Source organism: Temnothorax longispinosus, chromosome 7 (genome assembly GCF_030848805.1).
Source record: "Temnothorax longispinosus isolate EJ_2023e chromosome 7, Tlon_JGU_v1, whole genome shotgun sequence".
Taxonomy (NCBI): Eukaryota; Metazoa; Arthropoda; class Insecta; order Hymenoptera; family Formicidae; genus Temnothorax; species Temnothorax longispinosus.
This window is the reverse complement of record NC_092364.1, coordinates 13,314,090-13,338,058: the sequence shown is the minus strand read 5'-3', so window position 1 is coordinate 13,338,058 and position 23,969 is coordinate 13,314,090. Positions and strand designations below refer to the sequence as shown.

Below are 23,969 nucleotides of genomic sequence, written 5' to 3'. Positions count from 1 at the left end.
AAGGAATATTATAATTACATAAAGCCCCTCGCGTAAAGCATTAAAATTCTTGTTTGATGTCACTTTTTGCCAGTCTGTTCACAATCGAGTAAACATATATTTGCGGCATGCAATATTTCGCCAATCTATGCCAGATAGCGTGACACATATATATATACTGTAAGATAAAAATAGCTTTTTTATATTTAGCTTTAATTCTAGTGGCGCAGCTAATGTGTAACATTTAACAATTTTCAATCTGAAATATCGTCGATATTAACCCTCCGAGGTTACACCTCTTTTTTTAATACGTCCCGGCCACACTGGGTGGTCGACACCTAGACGAATTCAGTCTCATAATTCTCATTAATGTGCACGTAAAAATTCATGCAACATCTTAAGGGTGTTGTTCAAAAATATGTATATAGTGCAATGCAGAATCCGCAAAGTGCTCGATAAACAAAAATATTGTAATTTTCGATTGCAATAAGAAATATACACCGAAGCCACACCTGGGTGGTCACCACCCATAAATAATTTTAAAATGTTTATTAAGCATAACTGACATGGCTTAAAGCCTTTCTACTGTACGGATCTTTGAGAGAAGAACTCAAACTAGAGATCCTAACTGGAGGGACACTGATTATGAAACCTATCTTAAAAATATTGGGTTTGAATTTTTGTCTGTGTTGCCGCCACCTATAGTGTGGCCTCAAAGGGTTCAAACTAAATTCTGGAATAGTTTTGACAGGACCATTAGTCAAAATGTTCATGCTCTGGTTTAGAGCATGAACATTTTCGGAAGAACAGCCAATATATCACAAATATCATTAACTACTTTAATTAATGGTCCTATCACAATAACTATTCCGGAATATAGTTTTAACCCTTCGAGGCCACACTAACTAATAAGTGGCGGCAACCCAGATTTAAACGATCAAAGTTTGTAAATAGTTCCTTCTAGATAAAAAGGCATATACTAAAGGTATTTTTCGGACTCAAATAAAGTTTTTGACATCAACTATTTATTAATGTATCGATATTAGATTGACGTCTAATCGACTAAACATTTCTGGCTAAATATGTACGCAACACAAATTGTCGAAAATGCTTAAATGTAAAACGTATAGAGAAGAGAATTTGATTCGGTAATTATGCATATTAAGACCCCACCCGCCAATGACCTTGACCTTGACATATGTTGTCAAGGTCACCCTCCTGAGTGACCTTCAGAAGTTTTTAGCCGGCGGTCGTTATTCGTTAAAAAGTTATTAACAAAAAAAGTTTCGAAAATATAGCAGCTATTTTGAGTATTGAGAGGCATAAACGACCACTATTACGTTTTTTTTTTAAGTAGAGAACTTGCGTGAAACTTGCTACTTTATCAAAACACAACATTTAAAGCAGTAAATTGTTGATAAATTGAAGATTTTTTGTTAAAGCAGAGAATACTTTATTTCGCGAGAAGTCGCTGCATAAAGCATTCTCTGCTTTAAAAAAAGAAACGTAATATTAGTTGTTTATGCTTTCCAATACTCAAAATAGCTGCTATATTTTTCAAACTTTTTTTGTTAATAACTTCTTAACAAATAACGACCGCCGGCTAAAAACTTCTGAAGGTCACTCAAGAGGGTGACCTTGACAACATATGTCAAGGTCAAGGTCATTGGCGAGTGGAATCTTAATATATGCATAATTACCTTTTAATATACATATATTTAAAATTTTTAGGACGAATATTGATTCGTCCTAATATATAATATTTAGATACTCAAGATATTTATTACACACGCTTTCTCAAATTGTAAGCTTAAAAGTATATTTTCTCTTATGCAGAGGAAAGATATTAGAGTAATTTCTTGTTCCGATGACATTTATAACAGTTTATATAACATATTTAGCATATTTGCATTATAATTCAATTTAGTGAGTCGCGATTTATAATTTCTTATATAAAACTTTATTCTGTTGTTATTCTATAATCCAGAAACTTATGAGAGATCTGTCCTTTTTAATTATTCGGCGACTTTGTGCTTAAACATACCTGCAGTGTACTTACGGAAAAAAAGAATTAAATATAGAAAAACTAAAAGAAACGGGCCTAAACAATCTATTGCATTGCACGATTGACTATTACCTTTATTTAATTCAGTATTTTGTGGAAAAATTGATGCATTTGGAATTTCGTTGTCCTGACTCGTCGACGAATCCGCGATATTGTCGGAGGCGTTGATAACGTCAAGTTCAATCGCATCCTGATTCGGAGTAGGATTCGTGTAAACGAATTGCTGGTTTACATGAATGGTAACCGGACCATGGTAGTTGACCTCATTACCCAGATGCACATTGCTCGAATCCTTCACGCGAACGTCACCGAAATTCGACGAATCGGAATTTGGAAGGGCGATGTAACCATTTCCGGTATCGAACGCTTGATGCTGCTGAACGATGGTCGATACCGGCGGATTCATGATCCAGCCGCCGGCGCCGCTTTCCTCGACATCCGTCTCCTCTTCTTCATTGTGGTCGTCTATAACGTCACTGCACTGTGTAGAGGAATCTCTAACGCTATCATTGTCCGAAGCTACGACCGCGATTTCCTTCACCAAACATTGAGCCTCGCCGCGAAACCTGTCGACCGCATGACCCTCAGCAGACTCAATAGTACCATTCACGTTGTCCTGCTTCTTCTGACCCTGATGGTGATTACCGTCGAGCGTTTGATGCTGCTGTTGCACCAATGTCGCTGTTGCACCAATGTCGCTATCCATGCGCTATGCTAAAAATTCACCTTCTTTACATCAATAAATACGCCTTAAAATACGATACGCCGCACATGCAGCAGAATACGCACGAGAAACAGCTGTAGGGTCTTTAGATAAATTCGTCAGGTTGCTACGAAATTCTCTCACTTTTAATTAGAATATAAATGTCCGGTTGAAATTTTTGTTTTTTAATTTTCTCCTTTCAAATAACAAAAGAAAGATTAGTTTGTAAACATAATACTTATTTGGTTTTTTTTTACAATTTGTGAAAACTTCGAAGGTAAGATAAAAGACAAGCTCGAGAAACATCAGGGCTGCGTTCAGAAATTCAACCTGGGTAAGAGCCAAAGCACATATGACAGTCGTAGTCGTGGACGTAAGTAACGCACAAGCTTTGGCGCATCCTGATTTGTCAGGTCGAGGACTACGACCGTCGTATATCGCTACGCCATGCATGTTATGTGCTTTGGCTCTAACTCTAAGCTATAATTTACGTCACGTATATTATAGCATTAGAATTACTTAGGTGTGCCTGGGCGTAATTACTGAATGCACCCTAATATTTTAAATTGACGCAACCGGTCGGCAACAATCCGCTAAATTAAAAGATTAACTGACTTATATTTAGGATTATCTTGCACAAATTATCATCTGGCGGCGGTCACTTTGTCAACACTAAAATCACCATTGATCTATGACGACATGGTGCTGTCATTGTGGAAAGCGCTCCGCGGGAAGGAAAACTTTATTTGATCTAGCCCTAACGGTTTTCGACACGTCGCGTTGACAACACCTGCAGTTGGAGGATGCACCGTCAGGAACAAAATGTACCCGCGGGAACAAAATATAATTCGAACAAAAACGGACTCGATTCAAGTCACTATCGGCTATTTTCATTGATCCTACGACACTGTGAGACAGATACTGGCTTCAGCGATAACGCCATACGGCTGCTGAAAGATGCGCCTTGAATGTGGAATTGTAGAAGGCGCTCGTTCTTGCTCGCAGAAGCAAAACGAGGAAAAGAACAGAAAAGCAGAGACTAAAAACTGGTATCACATGCACGATATTCCTTTTCGCACAATAAGTATTATCCTATTTAATTTGAATAATAACGCCTCAGCTTCCTATATGTGCTGGTACGTTGATGGCACCGCAGTCACCATGTCGCCAAATCTATCAGCGTATCAAGCTGCATATTAAAGCGAATGTAAATAATACAGTGCGATCCGAAAATATGTTGCATATATATATATATATTATATATATATATATTTTTTTAAGAAGTGCGTGACGCTCGTTTTTATCGAAAAGAACAGATTTTGCGATCGCAAGCCGCTTGTCAAACAGTCACTGACAATCGAATTACCGAATTACCGATGCAATCAAAGCACACGAAATGACAGTATTATCTCCGTTCAAACCGGCACAGAACAAACTGCTGTAGCGTTATCTTGTTGAACGTGGACGGAAATCTGTGACCCCACTCTTTGCCTCTTTCCTTCAATCAATTATCAATGACACAACTGTGGCACGCATGTATATGCGATATTTGCGATAACGTCGCTTTAGACGATTTTTAAGGCCCCCGCACAATGAAAAATATAAGAAACAAGGAACAGATAGGTATTAGCGATTAAAAATAAGAAATTAAATAAATAAAGCTGGTGTAGCATTAATGCACGGCTTCCGATAGATTAAAAATCTATTGCCTGTGTTATTCCCTGTTTCTGTTGCCAGTATTTTTCATCGTGCATTCAACTTTATTCTTGATTCTTTAGTCCTAATCGCTAATATCTGTTCCTTATATTTTTTATTGTGCGGAGGCCTTTAGTCTTTTAGTGCAATCGAATAGACTTGTATCTTCATTTCTATAGTCGGAGATTTCTAACACCAATAGCATACACGAAACATCTATATTACTCTTATTATATAATTTTTTGCAATTAAAGATGAAAATGTTTAGTGTTTTGCACTAATTATGTCACGATTATTTGCCTTGAATTAAGAGGCAGTGCATTATAAAAAAAAATTTGGAGCTAAGAGTTTCGTAGAGATCTTTCTATATATAGACACAGACTTATATATTTAGTTATATGTATAAATATATATCTTAAAATTAAATTTAGAAAGACAATGTTTTAAAACAATTTTCCATATTTTGAAAAAATCTACTGGAATGAACCAATTCTTTTTGGATACAATGAGATTACATAAATTTAATTAAATTTAACATGCCGACATGTCAATACATGTTTTACTTTGATATAGTATTTTATACAGTATTTTATGTAGTGTTTTATATAGTATTTTATTAAATAATAGTATTATTGAATAAAAAGAAAATATTACATCTACCTAATCTATATATATAAAGGAAGATGTCCTGACTGACTGACTGACTCATCAACGCCCAGCCCAAACCCCTGAACCGAATTTTTACCAAAAGTATATGAAATAGGGGTAGAATTTTCCGGGGAGTGCCACTATGTGTATAGTTTTTTGTTACCGATTTTCTGGAAACCGGTTTTTCTAATTTTTCTAATTTTTCGGGAAATAATTCACCGAATTTCAAAGAATTGTAGATCAAACAGGGGTAGAATTTTCCGGGGAGTGCTATAAAGTGTATAATTTTTCGTTACCAATTTTTTTGGAAACCGGTACGGAAATTTTTTCAATTTTTCGGGAATTTATTGACCGAATTTTAAAGAATTGTATATGAAGTAGGGGTAGAATATATTTTACGGGGAGCGCTATAATGTGTATAGTTTTTGTTACCAATCTTTTTGGAAACTAGTTTTTTTAATTTTTCGGGACATAATTGATTGAATCTCAAAGAATTATACATGAAGTAGGGGTAGAATTTCCCGGAAAATGCTATAAAGTGTACTATTTTTTGTTACCGATTTTTTTTTGGAAACCGGTTCCGAATAATCATATCTCAAAGAATTGTACATACAAAGTAGGCGTAGAATTTCCCGGAGAGTGCTATAAAGTACATAATTTTTCGTTACCGATCTTTTTGGGAATCGGTATCAGAAGTTTCGAAATTTTCGGGAAATAATTGATCGAATTATAAAGAATTGTATATAAAACAGGGGTAGAATTTCCCGGGAAGTGCTATAAATTGTAGTTTTTTGTTACCGATCTTTTTGGGAACCGGTATCTTTTTGGAAATCGGTTACAAAATTTTTCTAATTTTTTAGGAAATAATTGAGTGAATCTCAAAGTGTATACGACAGAATTGAACTTTAGTCGATAAAAAAGTAATATTTTTCAATTTATAGCATTTGAGAGAGAGAGAGAGAAAGAGAGAGAGAGAGAGAGAGAGAGAGAGGGAGGGACAAGGGAGAGAGGGAGAGAGAGAGAGAGAGAGAGAGAGAGAGAGAGAGAGAGAGAGAGAGGGCAAGATGAGAGGAGAGAGAGAGAGAGGAGAGAGAGAGAGAGAGAGAGAGAGAGAGAGCGAGAGAGAGAGAGAGAGAGAGAGAGAGAGAGACGGAGAGAGAGAGAGAGAGAGAGACAGAGAGAGAGACTATTTGCGTGTCTTATTACATATGTCCTCCGGGGCGAAGCCCGGGTAACCAGCTAGTAATAATATAGAGGCTTCGCCGACATATAACCCGTAGGAACAGCAGCATTAACAGTCTCCTTTCCGCTTATTTATGGACCAGCAGAACTCTGCCTGCTTCAAAAATTTAGTTCTTTTAAACCCCCTCTTTTTTCCATGCAAACTTCTTTCAATTATTATATATTTCCCTTTGTATCTGTCTTACCTTCCAAGTTAGGTCACTGTCAATATTTTTCTCCTTTAAGATCTTCATTTTAACCATAACTGTAATTTTCGGTTCCTTACCTTTCAGTTTCTCTGTAATCATATTTGTTCTTTTTCTTGTTCAGAACTTGTTCTAATTTCTATGTGGACTTCTTTTTGTAACATTTCTTCCACCGCTTTTTCTACAGCATCTCTTTTTTAATCACAATATTATTAGTTTTCTTATTTTTCTCTCTTATTTAAATTAAAAATGCAAGAGGAATTTCTCTTATATTTTTATTTTTTAAATTTCCTATTGCATGTAAATCCTAGCCAATGTGAGATGTACAAAATGATGTTTGACGAGTAAAGAAAAGATATACAGGAATTGAATATGTTCTTTTTTATTTAACGGACGTATATATTTCTTCATTTAACAAGTAATAGACTCATTGAATGTACAACAATTAAATGTTACATTTTTTATATAAACATGTTCTCCAAGATTATGTATTAAAACATGACTGATAAATTCGGCATATTATAAAATAAAGTATATACAGTAATAATATAGAAAGTAATTATCACATTGGCACCTTTATTTCTTTACACAAACCACTGAACTGAGTAATCTGATGTTTCGACACATTAGTGAATGTGTGTGGTTGATTTAAAATGGACCACTTAACATTCCTTACTGATATATATATCCTGTATCATGCATGGTATATATTTTTATAGTAATTTTCAATTTTAATATTTATTTAACAGCAAATCAATTTTATTATAAAGTTCGTACAACCAGTAAAATGCCTTTTATATCTTCTACACTCAATATATATTTATATATGACATTCCCTTCCTTTATTCACTAATTAGCTTGATCTAATTAAATTTATTGATGCTACGAAAGCAGAGACTAATTCTTTTGTCATATATTTCACTGTATTTGAGTGTAAAAAGATTTTATATTTAAAACAAAAATAATAGACCTGCGATATATTCAGTTAACTGAATGAGTTAATCTGAACTTGTTGGAATTATATCCCACTGACATAGATATATAGATACACTGCAAATGCAAATGTGTTATTTAGCTAAAACTCTTCTGACACATTTCTTGCCGTTTTAAATCACGTAAATTATTTGACACGATTTAACGTATTAATTTTTAATTTAATACGATTAACACGGTTAAATAACGTAACTTAAAATGCCTAAAAATGTGTAAAAAGAACTGTATTTGAATGTTTTATTTTTAGACGTTTATGCGAATAAAACTAACACACTTGGATTTGCAGTGCGGCAATTACAGATTTAAAAGAAAATCAAGATGTAAATATTTTTAGATGTATAGTATTTCATTCATAAGTTAAACTTTTAAGTTATCGGGTCAGGTCTTGGGTGACCAATGGGGCCACTTTTTAATTTCGTTATATAAGGCATCTCCAGGACTCAGAGTTTTCAAAACTTGTCGGTGACCTAACAGTTTATAGTCGGGCGCGATCTTTCCAGCTTTGACGCCGAGCTCTATGATCATTCGCGCGGCACGTAATTGCGGTTTCGGCGGTACAGTCAAATTGAATCCACCAATGAAAGAAATGCCGATACTTTTGCTGTTATAACCGCGGGCATGGGCACTGACGTAGTTCCAGCTCCTGCCGACATATGCGAAGCCGTCACCTCCAATAAGAAAATTATAGCCGATATCCACAAAATTGAAATCGTTGAAATGCGAATACTGAAGGAATCTCACTTGGAATGCACAATCTGATGGAGTGATACAGACCGATGTCGCGGAGTGACTAATAATTACATATGGTACTGGCAGCTTAATTCCTTTTTATTAGGGGCACCAAGGGCGGCAGTGCACCGCATTCGTTTCTCTCGACAAAGCGTAATGAAGCGTCTGTTACGTTTGTACCTGAAAGTCATGAAAATAAAATACATACTATGCAAAAGGTTCAAAATATATCAGATTAAAAGCTTCTTAATTTAACTGATTAACACCGAATGTCACAATCTTAATCATTAAGATTGTGACATTCGGTGTTAATCAGTTAAATTATATATATATAAATTATATATATATATATATATATATAATTTTCCGGGTATATAATTTTCCGGCTATGCAGTGTATATATATATATATATATATATATATATGACAGTGCAAAGTGTTTTGAAATATATAACATATGAAACGTGGAAATAAGTAAAAAAGTGCTTTTAAGTAAACGAATAAATGGAATAAATACAATACAAATATTAGAGTGCAAGATACAGATTTTAAGTTGTAGCACTTGCAAAACGAAAAATTTTCCAAATAGACAATTACCCTCGAGCGATGAGGTTGGAATTTCCGGGAAGACCGATGCGTCCGATTGATGAGTTAAATGTACAGTTATGGGCATTACAATAGCTAGAAGTATTAAAGTTAGAACGCACGATAAAACCGCACGTTTCCACGTCCAGAGCCATTGCGACACTAGAATAATTATAAAAAGCTGTATTAGAACGATTTCACGATCAATACCGTTTAATGAAATGCATACAGAGTTATTATGACGGATAACCCGTGTGTAGGAAAGGAGTATTCTAATTACATTATAAGTCCCCCTGACGTAAAGCATTATTATAATTCTTAATTTGATTTATATCACTTTTCTGTTATTCTATTCACAATCGAGTAAATTTGCGGCATGCAATATCGGGCCAATCTACGAATAGCCACATATATACTGCGTGAGGTAAAAGATAGCTCTTCTATATTTAGCTTTAATTCTTGTGGCGCGACTAAAGTGTAAAAATTATTAATCTCTAGAATATCGTCGATATTAAACTTATATATTGTAGAATAGTATGACAAGACCATTGGTCAAAGGAGTTAATGACATTGGTAACGTATCATTAAAATTAGTTTTAAAAATTGTTGCAATTTGAACAGTTTGAATAATATTATTATACTTTACGTATAAGAGAAGAAATGGCTGTTCTTCCGAAAACACCCATGCTCTGGTTTAGGTCAAAGTTTGTAAATAGGTTTCTTTCAGATAAATAAAGACATGTATGTTCTAAAAGGAAAAAATTATCGATACTGCTTTAAAATAGATAAAGATCGTACATATTACTCATTCTTATCGCATTTATCTGATAATCGACAATTAAAACATATACCTACTCCATTTATCCGTTTTTATGTTTGCTTTTTCAATTATCTCAAACAGTGCTATCTAACTCATAGACTTGTCTATGATCTAACTAGAGATGATTAGTCAAATCGACGTTAATTCATCGATGAATGATTGATGTCGAATACTGATATTTTGATATTTTTTACTGATATATATTCAGATGAAAGACAATAATAGAAATCTTACAAAAATATTCGTAATTGTTTAATTGACATGAAAACAGTTGTGATGAGATCGGAGGTTACAAACATAATAATCAGTATTTGACATCGATTATTTATCAATGCGTCGACATCGAATTGATGTCGATTCAACTATTCTTTTCTGGCTGGATACGTAAGCAACACAAAGTGTTGAAATGTTTACATATAAAACGAAGAGAATTTGATTCTATGATATATCTTTGAATTTATCAGATTAAAATCAGTGTCCGCAAGTAATCATTACGTTCTACTATAATATATTTAAAATTTTTAGGACGAATATTAATTCGTCCTATGATATTTAGATATTGAAAATATTTATTACACACGCTTTCAAATTATAAGCTTGATAGTGTATTTTTTCTTATGAGGAAAGGTATTAGAGTAATGTCTCATTGCGAAGACATCGATAAAAAATATTTACATTATATTCAATTTATAAAATATTTAGCATAATTGCATTATAATTCAATTTAGTGAGTTGCGATTTATAATTTCTTATATAAATCTGTGTCCTGTTGTTATTCTATGATCATTCCAGAAACTTATAAAAGATCTGACTTTTTTAATTATTCGGCAATTTTGTACTTAAATATTAGTATATCCGTACAAAAAGAAAGAAGTATAAAAAAACTAAAAGAAACGAGCCTAAACAATCTATTGCGTTGCAATAATTAATTATTTCCTTTATTTAATTTAATATTTTGTGGAAAAATTTATTCATTTGGGACTCCGTTGTCCTGACTCGTCGACAAATCCGAGATATTGTCGGAGGGGCGCATAACATCAAGTTCAATCGCATCCTGATTCGGAGTAGGATTCGTGTAAACGAATTAGTTTATGGTAACCGGACCATTGTAGATGGTCTCATTACCCACACGCACTCTCGTCGAATTCGTCACGGTTATGTCGCCGAAATCCGACGGATCGGGATTCGGTAAGACGACATTGCCATTTGTGGTGGTGAACGCTTGGTGCTGCTGAACAATGGTCGACGATATCGGCTGATTCGTGATCCAGCCGCTGTCTTCTTGTCGAAAGACGGATGTCGATCCGTTTTTTCTTTTTCATTGACCTTGTCTACGTCAATCCAGTGCGTAAGGGAATCTCCAACGCTATCATTTCCTGGAGTGACGACCACGGTTTCCCTCGCCGAGCGCTCAGCCTCGCTGTGAGACCTGTCGTCCGCGTGATTCTCGGCAGATACACCGTTCACGTGGTCCTGCTCCGTCTGACCCTGGTGATTACCGTCGAGCGTTTGCTGCTGTTGTTGCATCAATGTCAACATACATATGCGCTACGCGGAAAATTCGTCTCCTTTGTCGGATACGTCTCGAAATGCGATACGCCGCATGCAGCAGAATCAGCTTGTCGAGAAACAGCTGTTGGGTTTGGATAAATTCGTTATTTTGCTACAAGATTTTATCAGACGTGATTCTTTTTTGTTAAATATAGAATTTTTTTAACAGTTTGTGAAAAGCTACGGCTGTTATTATATTTTAAAAATAATTTTTTCAAAAATTGTTGTTTGTATGTAAGCACTTGAACAAAATTTCTTGCCAGATCTGCAATTTCTTCGTAAGATTTACAAAAAAGGTTGAGAACAAGTTGAATCATATGCTTATGATAGACTAATTGCTAAAACCGATTATTAGTATATTGTTGAATAAAATCATCGAGGTATGTAACAGCTCGTTTCTAATAGACGGCTGTCGGATGTGCCTGTTGAGTCCTTATTTCGTACAGCAATAGAATATTTAATCAAGGAAATTATGTTGACCAAACGTAGGTATAAATGCACGAATTAACAGAATTAGTGATCGGGGAGCAATTTCTGCGACATAAACGGTAATGATAAGAAGCTTAATGGAATATAGATTAAAAATAAAATTCGATAAGTCAAATATTATCTGGTATGGTAAATTTGTTCAAACTTCCTCCGTTAACGGAATAAGAAGAACTAACGTTATGTTGCATACGGTGTAAATCGCATTTATGCATTTTACACATAGCGGATATTTATTAATTATTATAAATCAATACAAATTATATGCGTACATTAAATATATCCGATGTGCTAATTCAGTGGATAAATTCTTCATTATATCTAAAAATTATATCGTTTAAGGCTCCTGGTCCCTGAGCCGAGAACTCTGCGTTGACGGTAGCGCCGTACCGTCGCGGCAGAAATAAGAACTCTCTCCTCTCACTCTCTCCAATGGAGAATTCTGTCTTGTGACATGTTGACAACCTTATTTTAAGTTGCGGTATATTTCTTTATTATTCGCTCTGTACTTGTGCTCTAACGTTTAACGTATTCGTGAAACTCGTAAAATTGACCGTATGGTAAGATTTGCAAGAAATATATATGCGGAAGGAACATTCACCACTCCTTTCGATAGTCGTCAAACGGCTTGTTTTCCGTATGTTTAGGCTTCGTTTTATGGCTGTTTGTTTAATGTCGAGGGAAAAGGATAGTATCCGGTCAATTTTTGAAGTGTGCTGAAACGATCTGTCGTGATTTTTTATTTATTGAAATGTCTTTTTATTTCGGAAAATACCGCAACTTAAAATTAGGTGTTTTCCTCGCCTCGATAGTAAGAATCCAATATGGCCGCGGTGACTACCCAGGAGCCTTAAGTCATTAAGAATTCTCGAAAGCGAACACACTAGACATCGTTAATGTACGTCATTGTGCTCTTTTTAAGTCGCATTTTTTATCTTACATCGTTATTTTATAAATAAAAATCATCGCGAACAATTCAGAAATGTTCCAGTACATTTATTGTTCTGTATGTATATAACTCAATAACAATAATATTATTTAAACTCCATTTTTACAGATTATGGGTATTCACGTCGATCAATGGGATAAGTCTCGAGTAGAATGTATGTGAAAAAACAACGGCGAGAAAAAAACGGTGAGTATCTTTCATAAGAAGTAAAGCATCTACAACAAACTGATTTCTTTGTAAACAAATTATGGACATCGATTATACTAGCATGCACTAAACATCACAATTATATCTTCGCCATTCAAAATATTTTACTGCGGAATAAGTTGCGTTCAATCTGGCTGATCAATCATATTCCTCATATCTATATCACAGTGGCAAATTTCTAAATTATAGTCATATGGTTTAACTCTTGCTCCGATAAAATTATTTACATTTTTTGTATGATTTATGACAGAAGATGTCATTTTGTGACTTCTTGATCATGACGTCTTCATTATAGCAGATATAAATAGTCCATTATGCATTGTCTTAACAAATTACAACATCAACTGTAAAAGCGAAATTTATCGTGAAAATATCGTATTTTGCGTACATTTTATTTTAATCGAGAACTCGTAAGTACGTAAAATAAAAGACAAGCTCAATCAAGAAACATCACTCATGATCAATATCCTAAATCGGCCCAGCCGATCGGCAACAATCCGCATTATCCGCTTTATCCGCTAAATTAAGTATTGACTGACTCATACTCGAGATTACCTCGCGCAAATCATCGCTCGTGCTGGTGGTGGTCACTTTGCCAACACTAAATTCACCATAAATTTATTACATGATGCAGTAACCGTGAAAAGCGCTTCGCGGGAAAAAAAACTTCATTCAATATATAGCTCTAACGGTTTTTGTCACGTCGTTGATACCATCCGCTGGTTGGAGGATGCACCGTTCCGCGAGAACAAAGTACAATCCGAACAAAAGTGGAGTCGGATTAAGCCATTATCAGTTATCTTCGTTGACACTATCAAATAAATACTGGCTTCAACGATGATGCTACGCGGTTGCTGAAGGACGACGCGCCTTGGAGGTGAAATCGTGGAAAAGCGTTCGTTCTCGCTTGCGAGAAGCAAAGCGAGATGAAGAACAGAAGAACGGAGAACGGAAACAGGCGTGCACGAATTGCACGATAATCCCTCTCGCATATATAATATTAGGTTCCGTATTTAATTTGAATAATAATTCCTTGAATTCCTGACATTCCTTTGCTGATACCATACGGATAGCACCGCGGTCGCATCTCAATCTATATCATTGCTGCGTATTAAAATGGAGCTACCGTAAACTTAAAGCGATGCGATCTGAGAATATGTATACATGTCTTAGAAGTGCACGACACTCATTTTTATTGAAAAGAATGGATTTTGCGATCGCAAGCCGCTTATCCAGCACTCATTGACGAACGAACTATCGATGGAATCAAAGTACGAGTAATGGCGACATTATCTCCGTTCAATCCGACATAAAACAGACTGCTGTTGCGTTATCTTGTCGCGAACGTGCTCGGAAAATCAGTGGCCCCACTCTTTGCCTCTTTCCCTCAAAACGTAGCTGCGGCATGCATATATGTGCGATAACGTCGCTTTATACGATTTTTAGTCTTTTCTGTGGAGTCGAATGGACTTGTATCTTCATTTCCATGGCCGGGGATTTCTAACATCAGTATAGGGTACATGAAACATCGATATTATTTCTATTATATGATTTTTTGCAATTAAAGATAAAAGATTAGTATTTTGCACTAATTATGGCATAATTATTTGCCTCGAGTTAAAAGACAGAGTATTTAAAAAAAATTTGAAGCTAAGAGTTTCGTAGAGGTTTTGCTAATACAGACTTGAATTTAGTTATATGTATAAATATATATCTTAAAATTAAATTTAGAAAAATACTGTTTTAAGAAACAGTTTTTTATATCTTTAAAAAAATCTAGTAACACGAACCATGATAGTATACCATATTCTTTTGGATACAATGAGATTATATATATAAATACAATAAGATTACATAAATTGAATTGAATTTAACATACTGAGATGTCAATACATATTTTACTTCAATATAGTTTTTATTTAATGATAATGTTACCCGGGAAAAAATGCAAGAGATCTGAACAGATTTGAGCAGATTTCATCAGATCCAATCCACTCAGATCTGGTTTGATCAAAATATTGGCCCTATCTGATCAGATTCAATCAGACATGAGTAGATCTGATCCAATCCTAGAAAATAGAGTCAGATATGTAACGAGAATAATCTATTATATCTGCTCAGATCCAATCAGACATGAGTAGATCTGATCCGATCCGGTGTCCATCCACTGTAGAAAATTGTTGTTTTCAAATGTTATTTTTTAAATGTGCTACTTTATTATAAAAGTGGACTCCACGATACAAAAGTTGTGCCGTTCCATGATTTACATAACTTGGCGCAACTTAGCACGACACTGCCGTGTCTGATACCGTTTTTATACCACTGTTCATCAAATAATTTTAAATACGAGAATCAGATTCCGTCGGATGCCATCTATCGGATGCTTTGAGATGCAACATTATGATCTGATCATATATAACCTTATATGACTATATAAGTTTATATGTGATTATATTATTTTATCAGTTTAAATTATAAGGTATGTTTGCAAAATAATTTAAAAGATTTATGTTTTATATATACACATTAATCTTTTATATTTACCTATTATTAAAATTGATTTTTTGACCAAAAATCATTTAAAAGCTTCCCCTTTACAGAGTTAATATTATATTTGATATAATGTCCAACATTGGGTGTAAAAATTAATAATGGACGATTTGAGAACGAAATTTTTATAAGTTCTATACTGGCGAGATCTGATTGGATCAGCAATACAACTTTGTAAGCCAAGATTGGTCTTATCTGGTGAGATCAAGATATGTCTGACTAGGTCTGCTCAGATCCAGCAAGATCGGAAGAGATCTGATTGGATCAGCAACACAACTTTGTAAGCCAAGATTGGTCTTATCTGATGAGATCAAGACATGTCTGGCTAGGTCTGCTCAGATCCGACAAGATCTGAGGCATAACGTCTGCTCGTACTTCAGGAGATCTGAAGCAATCAGATAATGTCCGATTAGATCGGAAGAGATCCGATTGGATCTGCGATTCAATATCGAACGGCGGCAATGGTCAGATCTGGTGAGATCGGATTATAGTTCAGCATATATGGCTGCATGTGATTAAATATGGCCATGCAGATCTGGCGAGATAAAATTGTATCCAATCAGATCTGACTTTACTTGAATTTCAGATCTGGTTGTATCTCATTTTATCAAATCAGACATGGTCAGATCTCATCCATTTTTTCCCGGGTATTGAATAAAAAGAAAATATTATACTTAATAATACTATAGAGGCTCCGCCGACGGCGCCGACACGTAGCCCGTAGGAATGGCCACATTAAGGTAGGCGTCTCGCTACGTGCTAGTCATGTGACTGTTTGTAGGTTTTCACGTTCAGAAATATATTTCAGGCAATTTTTGCTAAGGGAAAAATAATTTTATGAATTATGGTGTAAAATTTCATACGTGACAAAGTATATGTTACTTTTTCCAAATTATGTGATTTTTCTCATTTGACTCCGTTTTGATCAGCTGATCAAGCGAGTCGTCGAAAAAGGTTACAAGTGAGAAAAATACTTTTCGATTGAATTTTGACAATTACTGAGAAAAGGTTTCAAAACGCATGACAGGGGTGTCAATCACTATCCAATTCGGCTAAGAAAGACGAGCCCCATAACCTGCAACTACAGTGATTAGCCAGCGGCGTTGCCAAGTCTTCCCAACCTCACCTCGACCAAAAAATGTCTGCTCGATTACCGCATTTTCACTAAAATAAACTAAAAAATTAGCACCGAAATCTCCGGTAAACTATATATTTTATGGTTGCATCGGATTCTTCGAAATCTAAAATGTACAAAAAGCAATGTTTTTTCTCACTTCATCTAATCGAAAAATGCGAAAATATGTGATTGAAACCGTGATAGAGCCTTCTTTTTCTGGCCGTCTGTATGAAGTAATGCAAAATTTGTGATTTTCGAGATCGATTTTCTAGAGTAAATAGTCGATAAGGAGCCACAGAAAAAATCGACTGCAAATCTGATCATATAATTTGATATAAAATCCGAAATCGAAAACTTTATCTAATACATGCCCTGACGAGACGACTACCTTAAACACCTTTTCTGTCTGCCCGACTATTTATGGGCCAACAGAGCTCTGCCTGCTCCAAAAATTTAGCTCTTTTAAACCTTCCTCTCCTTTCCATGTAAACTTTTTTTCAATTACTTGTATAATCCTATATTTGATTTTTACTCTTGTTTTCCTTCCCTTTTTCGCCTCCATGCTCCCCTCTAGCAAACGTATTTCCCTCTGTATCTGTCTTACCTTCCAAGTTAGGTCATTGTCAACAATTATGTTTTTCTCCTTTAAGATCTTATTTTTAACCATAACTATCCTTTTCTGTTCCTTACCTTTCAGTTTCTCTGTAATCATATTTTCTCTTCTTCTTGTCCAGAATTTACCGTAACTTGTAACGGCCTGACTTTATCGAACGCGGACTGGTTTACGGGATCGGGAGTTCGATGAAAGGCCCAGAGACAGTAATCAATTTGCCATGTGACAGTAACATGCACTTTATTCAAGATTCGGTATGTTACATACGGAACGCGGTATATTACATATGGAACGCGGCTACAGATATCAGAACGCAGTAGCTGTGCTATATGAACCAAATGAAGGCATACGATGATAACGGAACGCGGTATGTTACATACGGAACGCGGTATATCACATACGGAGCGCGGTATATTACATACGGAGCGCGGTATATTACATCGGAGGATGGCGGAATCCCGGGATCACGGTTGTGAGAACTCTCGCGGCGAGGCCGAGCACGCTCGACCCCACGGTACCGTGGTTGTCGGGGCAAGTATCGGGGAGCTCGGAAACACTCTGAGAACCCTCAGTCGAGAACCAGAACTCTGGACCTCGTTGTGCGTGTTGCCCTAGGATTCGGAAGGTAGCTTCGTCAGGAATAGCGGAAAGCCGTGGTAAAGACGAAGTGTCTTCTTCGTCGAGCGCGCCGGCTTTTTATACCGCGCGGCGCGGTGAGCTTGGCAGGAGGGAGGCCGATCGTCAGGCGACGGTGCGGTGGTGGGAGCGGCGCGATCCCGCGTGTTCGCTTCGGCGGGGATCGGCTCGCTTCGGCGCTCGTCGGCGTCGTGCGGGAAGGCACCGGTGCGGCGGATTTCCCGCGCACACGGTGCGTTTCAAGTGTTTAAAAAACGCGGGCGCACCGCGCCCTGTCCTCCCGTCGGGCGGCTCCCGGCGGGTGGTAGCCGGGGACGATGCCTTGTCGTAAGGGCGCATCGTTACAAACTTCTCCACTTCAGTGGAGTTCTTTCTGGTAATATTTCTTCTATCGCTTTTTCTACAGCATCTTTTTTTAGATCTTCCATTCTTTTATCACAGTATTGTTTTTTCTTTCACTCTTTTATTTTCTCTTGCATTTTTAATTTTTTAAATTTTTTGTTGTATGTAGATTGCCATCCGCGCCACTGTGAGATGAGTACAAAATAATGTTTTACGGGTGGAAAAAAGATGTACAGGAATTGAATACGTAATGTTTCTTTATTTAACAAATTATAGGCTCATTAAAATGTATAACAAATTACATTTTTTTAATAGTATATACAAAATGTTCCCCAAAATTAAGTATTAAAACATGACTGATAAATCCGGTATATTATAAAATAAAATAAGGTATGTAGTAACTGTGTCACGTTGGCATCTTTATTTCTTTATACAAACCACTGAACTAAGAAATCTGGTGTTTGGGCACATGAGTGAATGCGTGTGGTGTGTGGTTGACTTAAAATAGACTACTTAACATTTATTACTGATGTATATATCTTGTATCATGCATGATATATATTTTCATAGCAATTTTCAATTCTAATATTTATTTATAAGAGTCAATTAATTTTATTATAAAGTTTAACCAGTACAATGCCTATTATCATACCTCCAACACACAATATATTTTTATATATGACATTTCCTTCCTTTATTCACCAATTAGCTTGATCTAATTAAATTTATTGATGCTACAAAATTTGCAGGGACTACCTCTTTTGTCATACATTTCATTGTATTCAAGAAGATTTTATATTCGGAACGAAAATAGTAGATCCGCGATATATTCAGTTAACTGTTAACTGAACTTGTTGGAATTATATCTAACTAACATAAACAAGTGGCAACTACAGATTTAAAGAAAAAAAAAGATGTAAATATTTTCAGACATTGTATTCCATTCACAAGTTAAATTTTCAAGCTATCTGGTCAGGGCTTCGATGACCAATGGGGCCACTTTTTAATTTCATTATATAAGGCATCTCCAGGACTCGTAATATTCCTAACTTGTCGGTGACCAAGCAGTTTATAGTCAGGCGCAATTTTTCCGGTTCTGACGCCGAACTTTATGAGCTCTTTCGCGGCATTTAATTGTGTTTTCGGCGGTACACCCGAAGTGAAACCTGCACCGATGAACGCAATACCGATACTTATGTTGTTATATAGTCCTGTATGGGCACCGTAATTCCATCTTCTGCCAACATATGCAAGGCCGTCGCCTCCGACGAGGAAATTATAGGCGATATCCGCTACATGCTTTTCCATATAATAATCCTGCACAAATCTCACTCTGTTTGCACACTCTGGTAGCGTGGTACAGAATTCTGCCCAAAAGTCACAAATAATTACATATGATACTGGCAGCTTCATTTCTTTTAGAGGTTTTGAAGGCGGCCGTGCACCCCATTCGTCCCTCTCGACAATGCGAAACTCTGTCCCATTACCTACAAGTCATGAAAATAAAATACATATTGTACAAAAAGTTCAAGATATACCATGCAGACAAATTTATAGTTAGAAACTCCTTAATTTAACACTGGATTTGGCAATCTCAATCAGACGCATATGTCAACTTTAACATTAAAATCTAAAATATTACTCTTATATATAAGAATGCACAAAGTTTTAAAATATATGACTCGAGGAAAGTAAAAAAGCATGCTTTTAAATAGACGAATAAATGGAATAAATACAAATATATAATATAGGAGACAGATTTTAAGTTTGGAATCGTGATAAGATACCATTTGCTCGTATCGCGCTTGCATAACAAAATATTTTCTAGATGGACAATTACCCTCGGTAGATGAGTCTGGAACAGTTATGAACACTATAATACCCAGAAGTATTAAAACTAGAACGCACGATAAAGCCATATGCCATTTCCACGTCCAGAACCATTGCGTCACTAAAATAATTATAAAAAGCTATATTGGAACGATAGTTTTACGAGCTACTTAATATCGTTTGATGAAATTAATTCGCAATTATTATAATAACGGGTAGCACTATGTACGAAAGGAATATTATAATTACATAAAGCTTCTCGCGTAAAGCATTAAAATTCTTGTTTGAGGTCACTTTTTTGCTAGTCTGTTTACAATCGAGTAAACATATATTTGCGGCATGCAATATTTGCCAATCTATGCCAGATAGCGTGACACATATATATTGTGAGATGAAAATAGCTCTTTTATATTTAGCTTTAATTCTAGTGGCGCAGCTAATGTACGTGTAACATTTAACAATTTTCAATCTAAAATATCGTCGATATTAAACCTCTGAGGCTACACCTCTTTTTTTAATACGCCCCGGCCACACTGGGTGGTCGACACCTAGACGAATTCAGTCTCATAATTCTCATTAATGTGCACGTAAAAATTCATGCAACATCTTAAGGGTGTTGTTCAAAAATATGTATGGTATTACAGAACCCGAAATATGCTTGATAAACAAAAATGTTGTAATTTTCGGTCGCAATAACAGAGCATGAATATTTTCGGAAGAACAGCCGACATGTCACAAATATCATTAACTACTTCCCATACAGCATGAAATATTCTATAAATGTTCTATAAATATTCTTTAGAATATTCATGAATGATCTATAAATGTGCAAAGAACGTGTAATGTCCCGCTTTGAATGTTCTTAGAAATTTCTGTAAATATTCTCGAATAATCTACAAATGTTTTATAAATTTTTCCGCATAATCCATAATTTTTTTATGTATGCAAAATATATTTATAGAACATTTATAGATTATTTTAGGAACATTAAAAATGGGATATCGCATATTCTCTATACATTTAATATTCACCCGACATAAAAAAATTATTTATTTCGAAATTTTATTACTATTTTTTAACTAAATTTGTTTTACCTTGGTGGGATTCGAACTCGGGACCTCTGGATCGTGAGCCAACTGCCTTACGTGGTAGACTACTTTTTAATTTGATGTAATCGTTATATATAGTCTACATATGTCATAACCAGCGCAAATACATAATTTTTCAAAAAACATCTTAAGAAACAAATTCAGTTTAAAAAGAGTAATAAAATTTGAATTAGATATATGATATAATATTTCTCAATGTTGGGTGAATGTCAGAAACCAGTGCCGGCTCATTATGAAATTTTTATATATAAAATTATATATTTTTAATTATTTTTTTAAAAAGAAAATTGTAAATCTAAAAATAATGATAAAAAATAAGGATTGGCTATTAAGCTTTGGCCTAATATTGGGTGGCACTTGCTTGCCAAGCCTCGGGTACCCAAATTCGGGTAATAGTTGGGCCATGCTTGGGCATTAAACGTCGGCAAGCCGACACTCGTGCCAGTCTTGGCCCGTTTCTCGAGTATCGGCGTGTCCTACCTGGGGCGACTCTCTCGCGGTCTCGTTACGCTTCCCCTTCGTTAGCTCGCAAGGGTCTCGGATTTCTAAAAAGTTTTTATTAATGCTTTCCAGAATATTTATAAAATGTTCCAAAATATTCTTTAAATATTCCTAGAATAATTAGAATGTTTTCAATATTTTTCCTAAAATGTTTATAGATTATTTTAAAAATATTCTACTAATATGTAAAAAATATTCTATTAATATTCTGAATATTTCATGTTCATTGCAATGTTCACAGATTATTATTGAAATATTCATAACAATTCTAGAAAAGTTTTTCAGAATATTCATAGCACATGCTATAAATGTTTAAGAATATTAACAAAATGTTCCGTAAATATTCCAAATATTCTATATTTGTAAAAATATGTATAGAACATTCTATGCATTTTTTAAATGTACTATATTTATTAGACATTTGTAGAATATTCTATGCATATTCCGAATGGACAAAATTTCATGGAATATTTATAGAACTCCTACAGAATATTCTGAAAGTTTCCGTGGAATATTAAAATATTTATAGATTGTTTATAGCACATTTCTTGCATATTCCATGCTGTATGGGTTTGATTAATAGTCCTATCACAACTATTCCAGAATATAGTTTTAACCCTTCGAGGCCACACTAGGTGGCGGAAACCCAGATCTAAACGATCAAAGTTTGTAAATAGTTCCTTCTAGGTAAAAAGGCATATACTAAAGGTATTTTTTGCGACTCAAATACAGTTTTTGACATGAACTATTTATTAATGTATCATTATTAGATTGACGTCTAATCGATTAAACATTCCTGGCTAAATATGTACACAAATTGTCGAAAATGCTTAAATGTAAAACGTAGAAAAGAGAATTTGATTCTATGATGTCTCTGAATATTTACCAAGTAATTATTGCGTTCTGCTAATATATTTAAAATTTTTAGGACAAATATTGATTCTCTATAATTAGATACTCAATATATTTATTTCACACGTTTTTAAATTATAAACTTGAAAGAATTGAAAGTATATTTTCTTTTATTAGGAAAGATATTAGAGTAATATCTTGTTGCGATGATATCGATAAAAAATATTAATTATATTCCAATTTATAATATGCATATTGTACTTAGCATATTTACATTATAATTCAATTTTGTGGGTTACGATTTATAATTCATTCTTATATAAAATGACATTTTATATAAAACTGTTGTTATCCTAAGATACAAAAACTTATGAAAGATCTGGTTTTTTTTTAAGTTATATATCCGGCGATTTTATGCTTAAACATATATATACTTGCAAAAAGAAAGAAGTATAGGAAAACTAAAAGCAACGGGCCTGTTGGGTTGCACGATTAACTATTACCTTTATTTAAATTAGTATTTTGCAGAAAGATGCATCCATTTGGAGCTTCGTTGTCTTTACTCGACAAATCCGGGGTATTGTCGAAGGCGCTGCTGGCGTCATGTTTACTCGCATCTTGAGTCGGACTAGAATTCGTGTAAACGACATGGTTACCATTCACGGTTACATGAATGGTAACCGGACCATTGTAGTTGACCTCATTACCCAGATGCACATTGCTCGAATCCTTCACGCGAACGTCACCGAAATTCGACGAATCGGAATTCGGAAGGGCGATGTAACCATTCGTGGTATCGAACGCTTGATGCTGCTGAACGATGGTCGATACGGGCGGATTCATGATCCAGCCTCCGGCTCCGCTTTCCTCGACATCCGTCTCCTCTTCTTCATTGTCGTCGTCTATAACGTCACTGCACTGCGTAGAGGAATCTCCAACGCTATCATTGTCCGGAGCTACAACCGCGATTTCCTTCGCCGAACATCCAGCCTCGCCGCGAAACCTGTCGACCGCATGACCCTCGGCAGACACAACAGTACTATTCACTTTGTCCTGCTCCTTCTGACCCTGATGGTGATTACCGTCGAGCGTTTGATGCTGCTGTTGCACCAATGTCGCTGTTGCACCAATATCGCTATCCATGCGCTACGCTGAAAATTCACCTTCTTTATACATCAGATACGTCTTAAAATGCAATACGCCGCATGCAACAGAATACGCTCGAGAAACAGCTGTAGGGTCTTTAGATAAATTCGTCAGGTCGCTACAAGATTCTCTCACTTTCAATTAGAATATAAATGTCCGCGCGGCTTAATTTTTTGTCTTTTAATCTTCTCTTTTCAAATAACAAAAGAAAGATTAGTTTGTAAACATAATTCTTATTTGATTTTTTTTACAATTTGCGAATAATTTACTAAGCTATAAGTTACGTCACGTATATGCCCTGTGCCTGGGCGTAATTCCTGAACGCAGCCTAATATTTTAAATTGACGCAACCGGTCGACAACAATCCGCTAAATTAAAAGGTTAACTGACTTATATTCAGGATTACCTTGCACAAATTACCATCTGGCGGCTGTCT

General features: G+C 35.3%; 3 protein-coding genes and 1 pseudogene across 9 annotated transcripts in view; 1 reads left to right on the top strand and 3 right to left on the bottom strand.

The window, feature by feature from the left end:
- LOC139816445 (peptidoglycan-recognition protein LC-like) overlaps window positions 1-23,969 on the top strand; it is a 71,669-nt gene that overhangs the window by 27,923 nt on the left and 19,777 nt on the right. The gene's annotated exons all lie outside the window — the stretch shown is intronic.
- LOC139816449 (uncharacterized) lies at window positions 25-4,232 on the bottom strand. 5 transcript variants are annotated; one of them, XM_071783960.1, is made up of 4 exons: window positions 3,363-4,085; window positions 2,834-2,943; window positions 2,117-2,758; window positions 25-157 (listed from the first exon to the last, which is right to left on the bottom strand). In XM_071783960.1, the coding sequence occupies exons 3-4, from the start codon at window positions 2,748-2,750 to the stop codon at window positions 126-128; spliced, it is 666 nt and encodes a 221-aa protein (XP_071640061.1). In that variant the 5' UTR covers window positions 2,751-2,758; window positions 2,834-2,943; window positions 3,363-4,085; the 3' UTR covers window positions 25-125. The 5 variants fall into 5 exon arrangements, with proteins under 5 accessions (XP_071640061.1, XP_071640057.1, XP_071640060.1 ...); XM_071783956.1 differs by lacking the exons at window positions 2,834-2,943; window positions 3,363-4,085 and adding an exon at window positions 4,114-4,232; XM_071783959.1 differs by lacking the exons at window positions 2,834-2,943; window positions 3,363-4,085 and adding an exon at window positions 4,122-4,220.
- Window positions 6,981-11,263, bottom strand: LOC139816576 (peptidoglycan-recognition protein LC-like; annotated as a pseudogene).
- On the bottom strand, window positions 18,341-23,968 carry LOC139816575 (uncharacterized). Of its 2 annotated transcripts, XM_071784177.1 has the most exons (4): window positions 23,940-23,968; window positions 22,891-23,538; window positions 19,936-20,046; window positions 18,341-19,582 (listed from the first exon to the last, which is right to left on the bottom strand). In XM_071784177.1, the coding sequence occupies exons 2-4, from the start codon at window positions 23,528-23,530 to the stop codon at window positions 19,068-19,070; spliced, it is 1,266 nt and encodes a 421-aa protein (XP_071640278.1). In that variant the 5' UTR covers window positions 23,531-23,538; window positions 23,940-23,968; the 3' UTR covers window positions 18,341-19,067. The 2 variants fall into 2 exon arrangements, with proteins under 2 accessions (XP_071640278.1, XP_071640279.1); XM_071784178.1 differs by lacking the exon at window positions 23,940-23,968 and having other exon boundaries at window positions 22,891-23,933.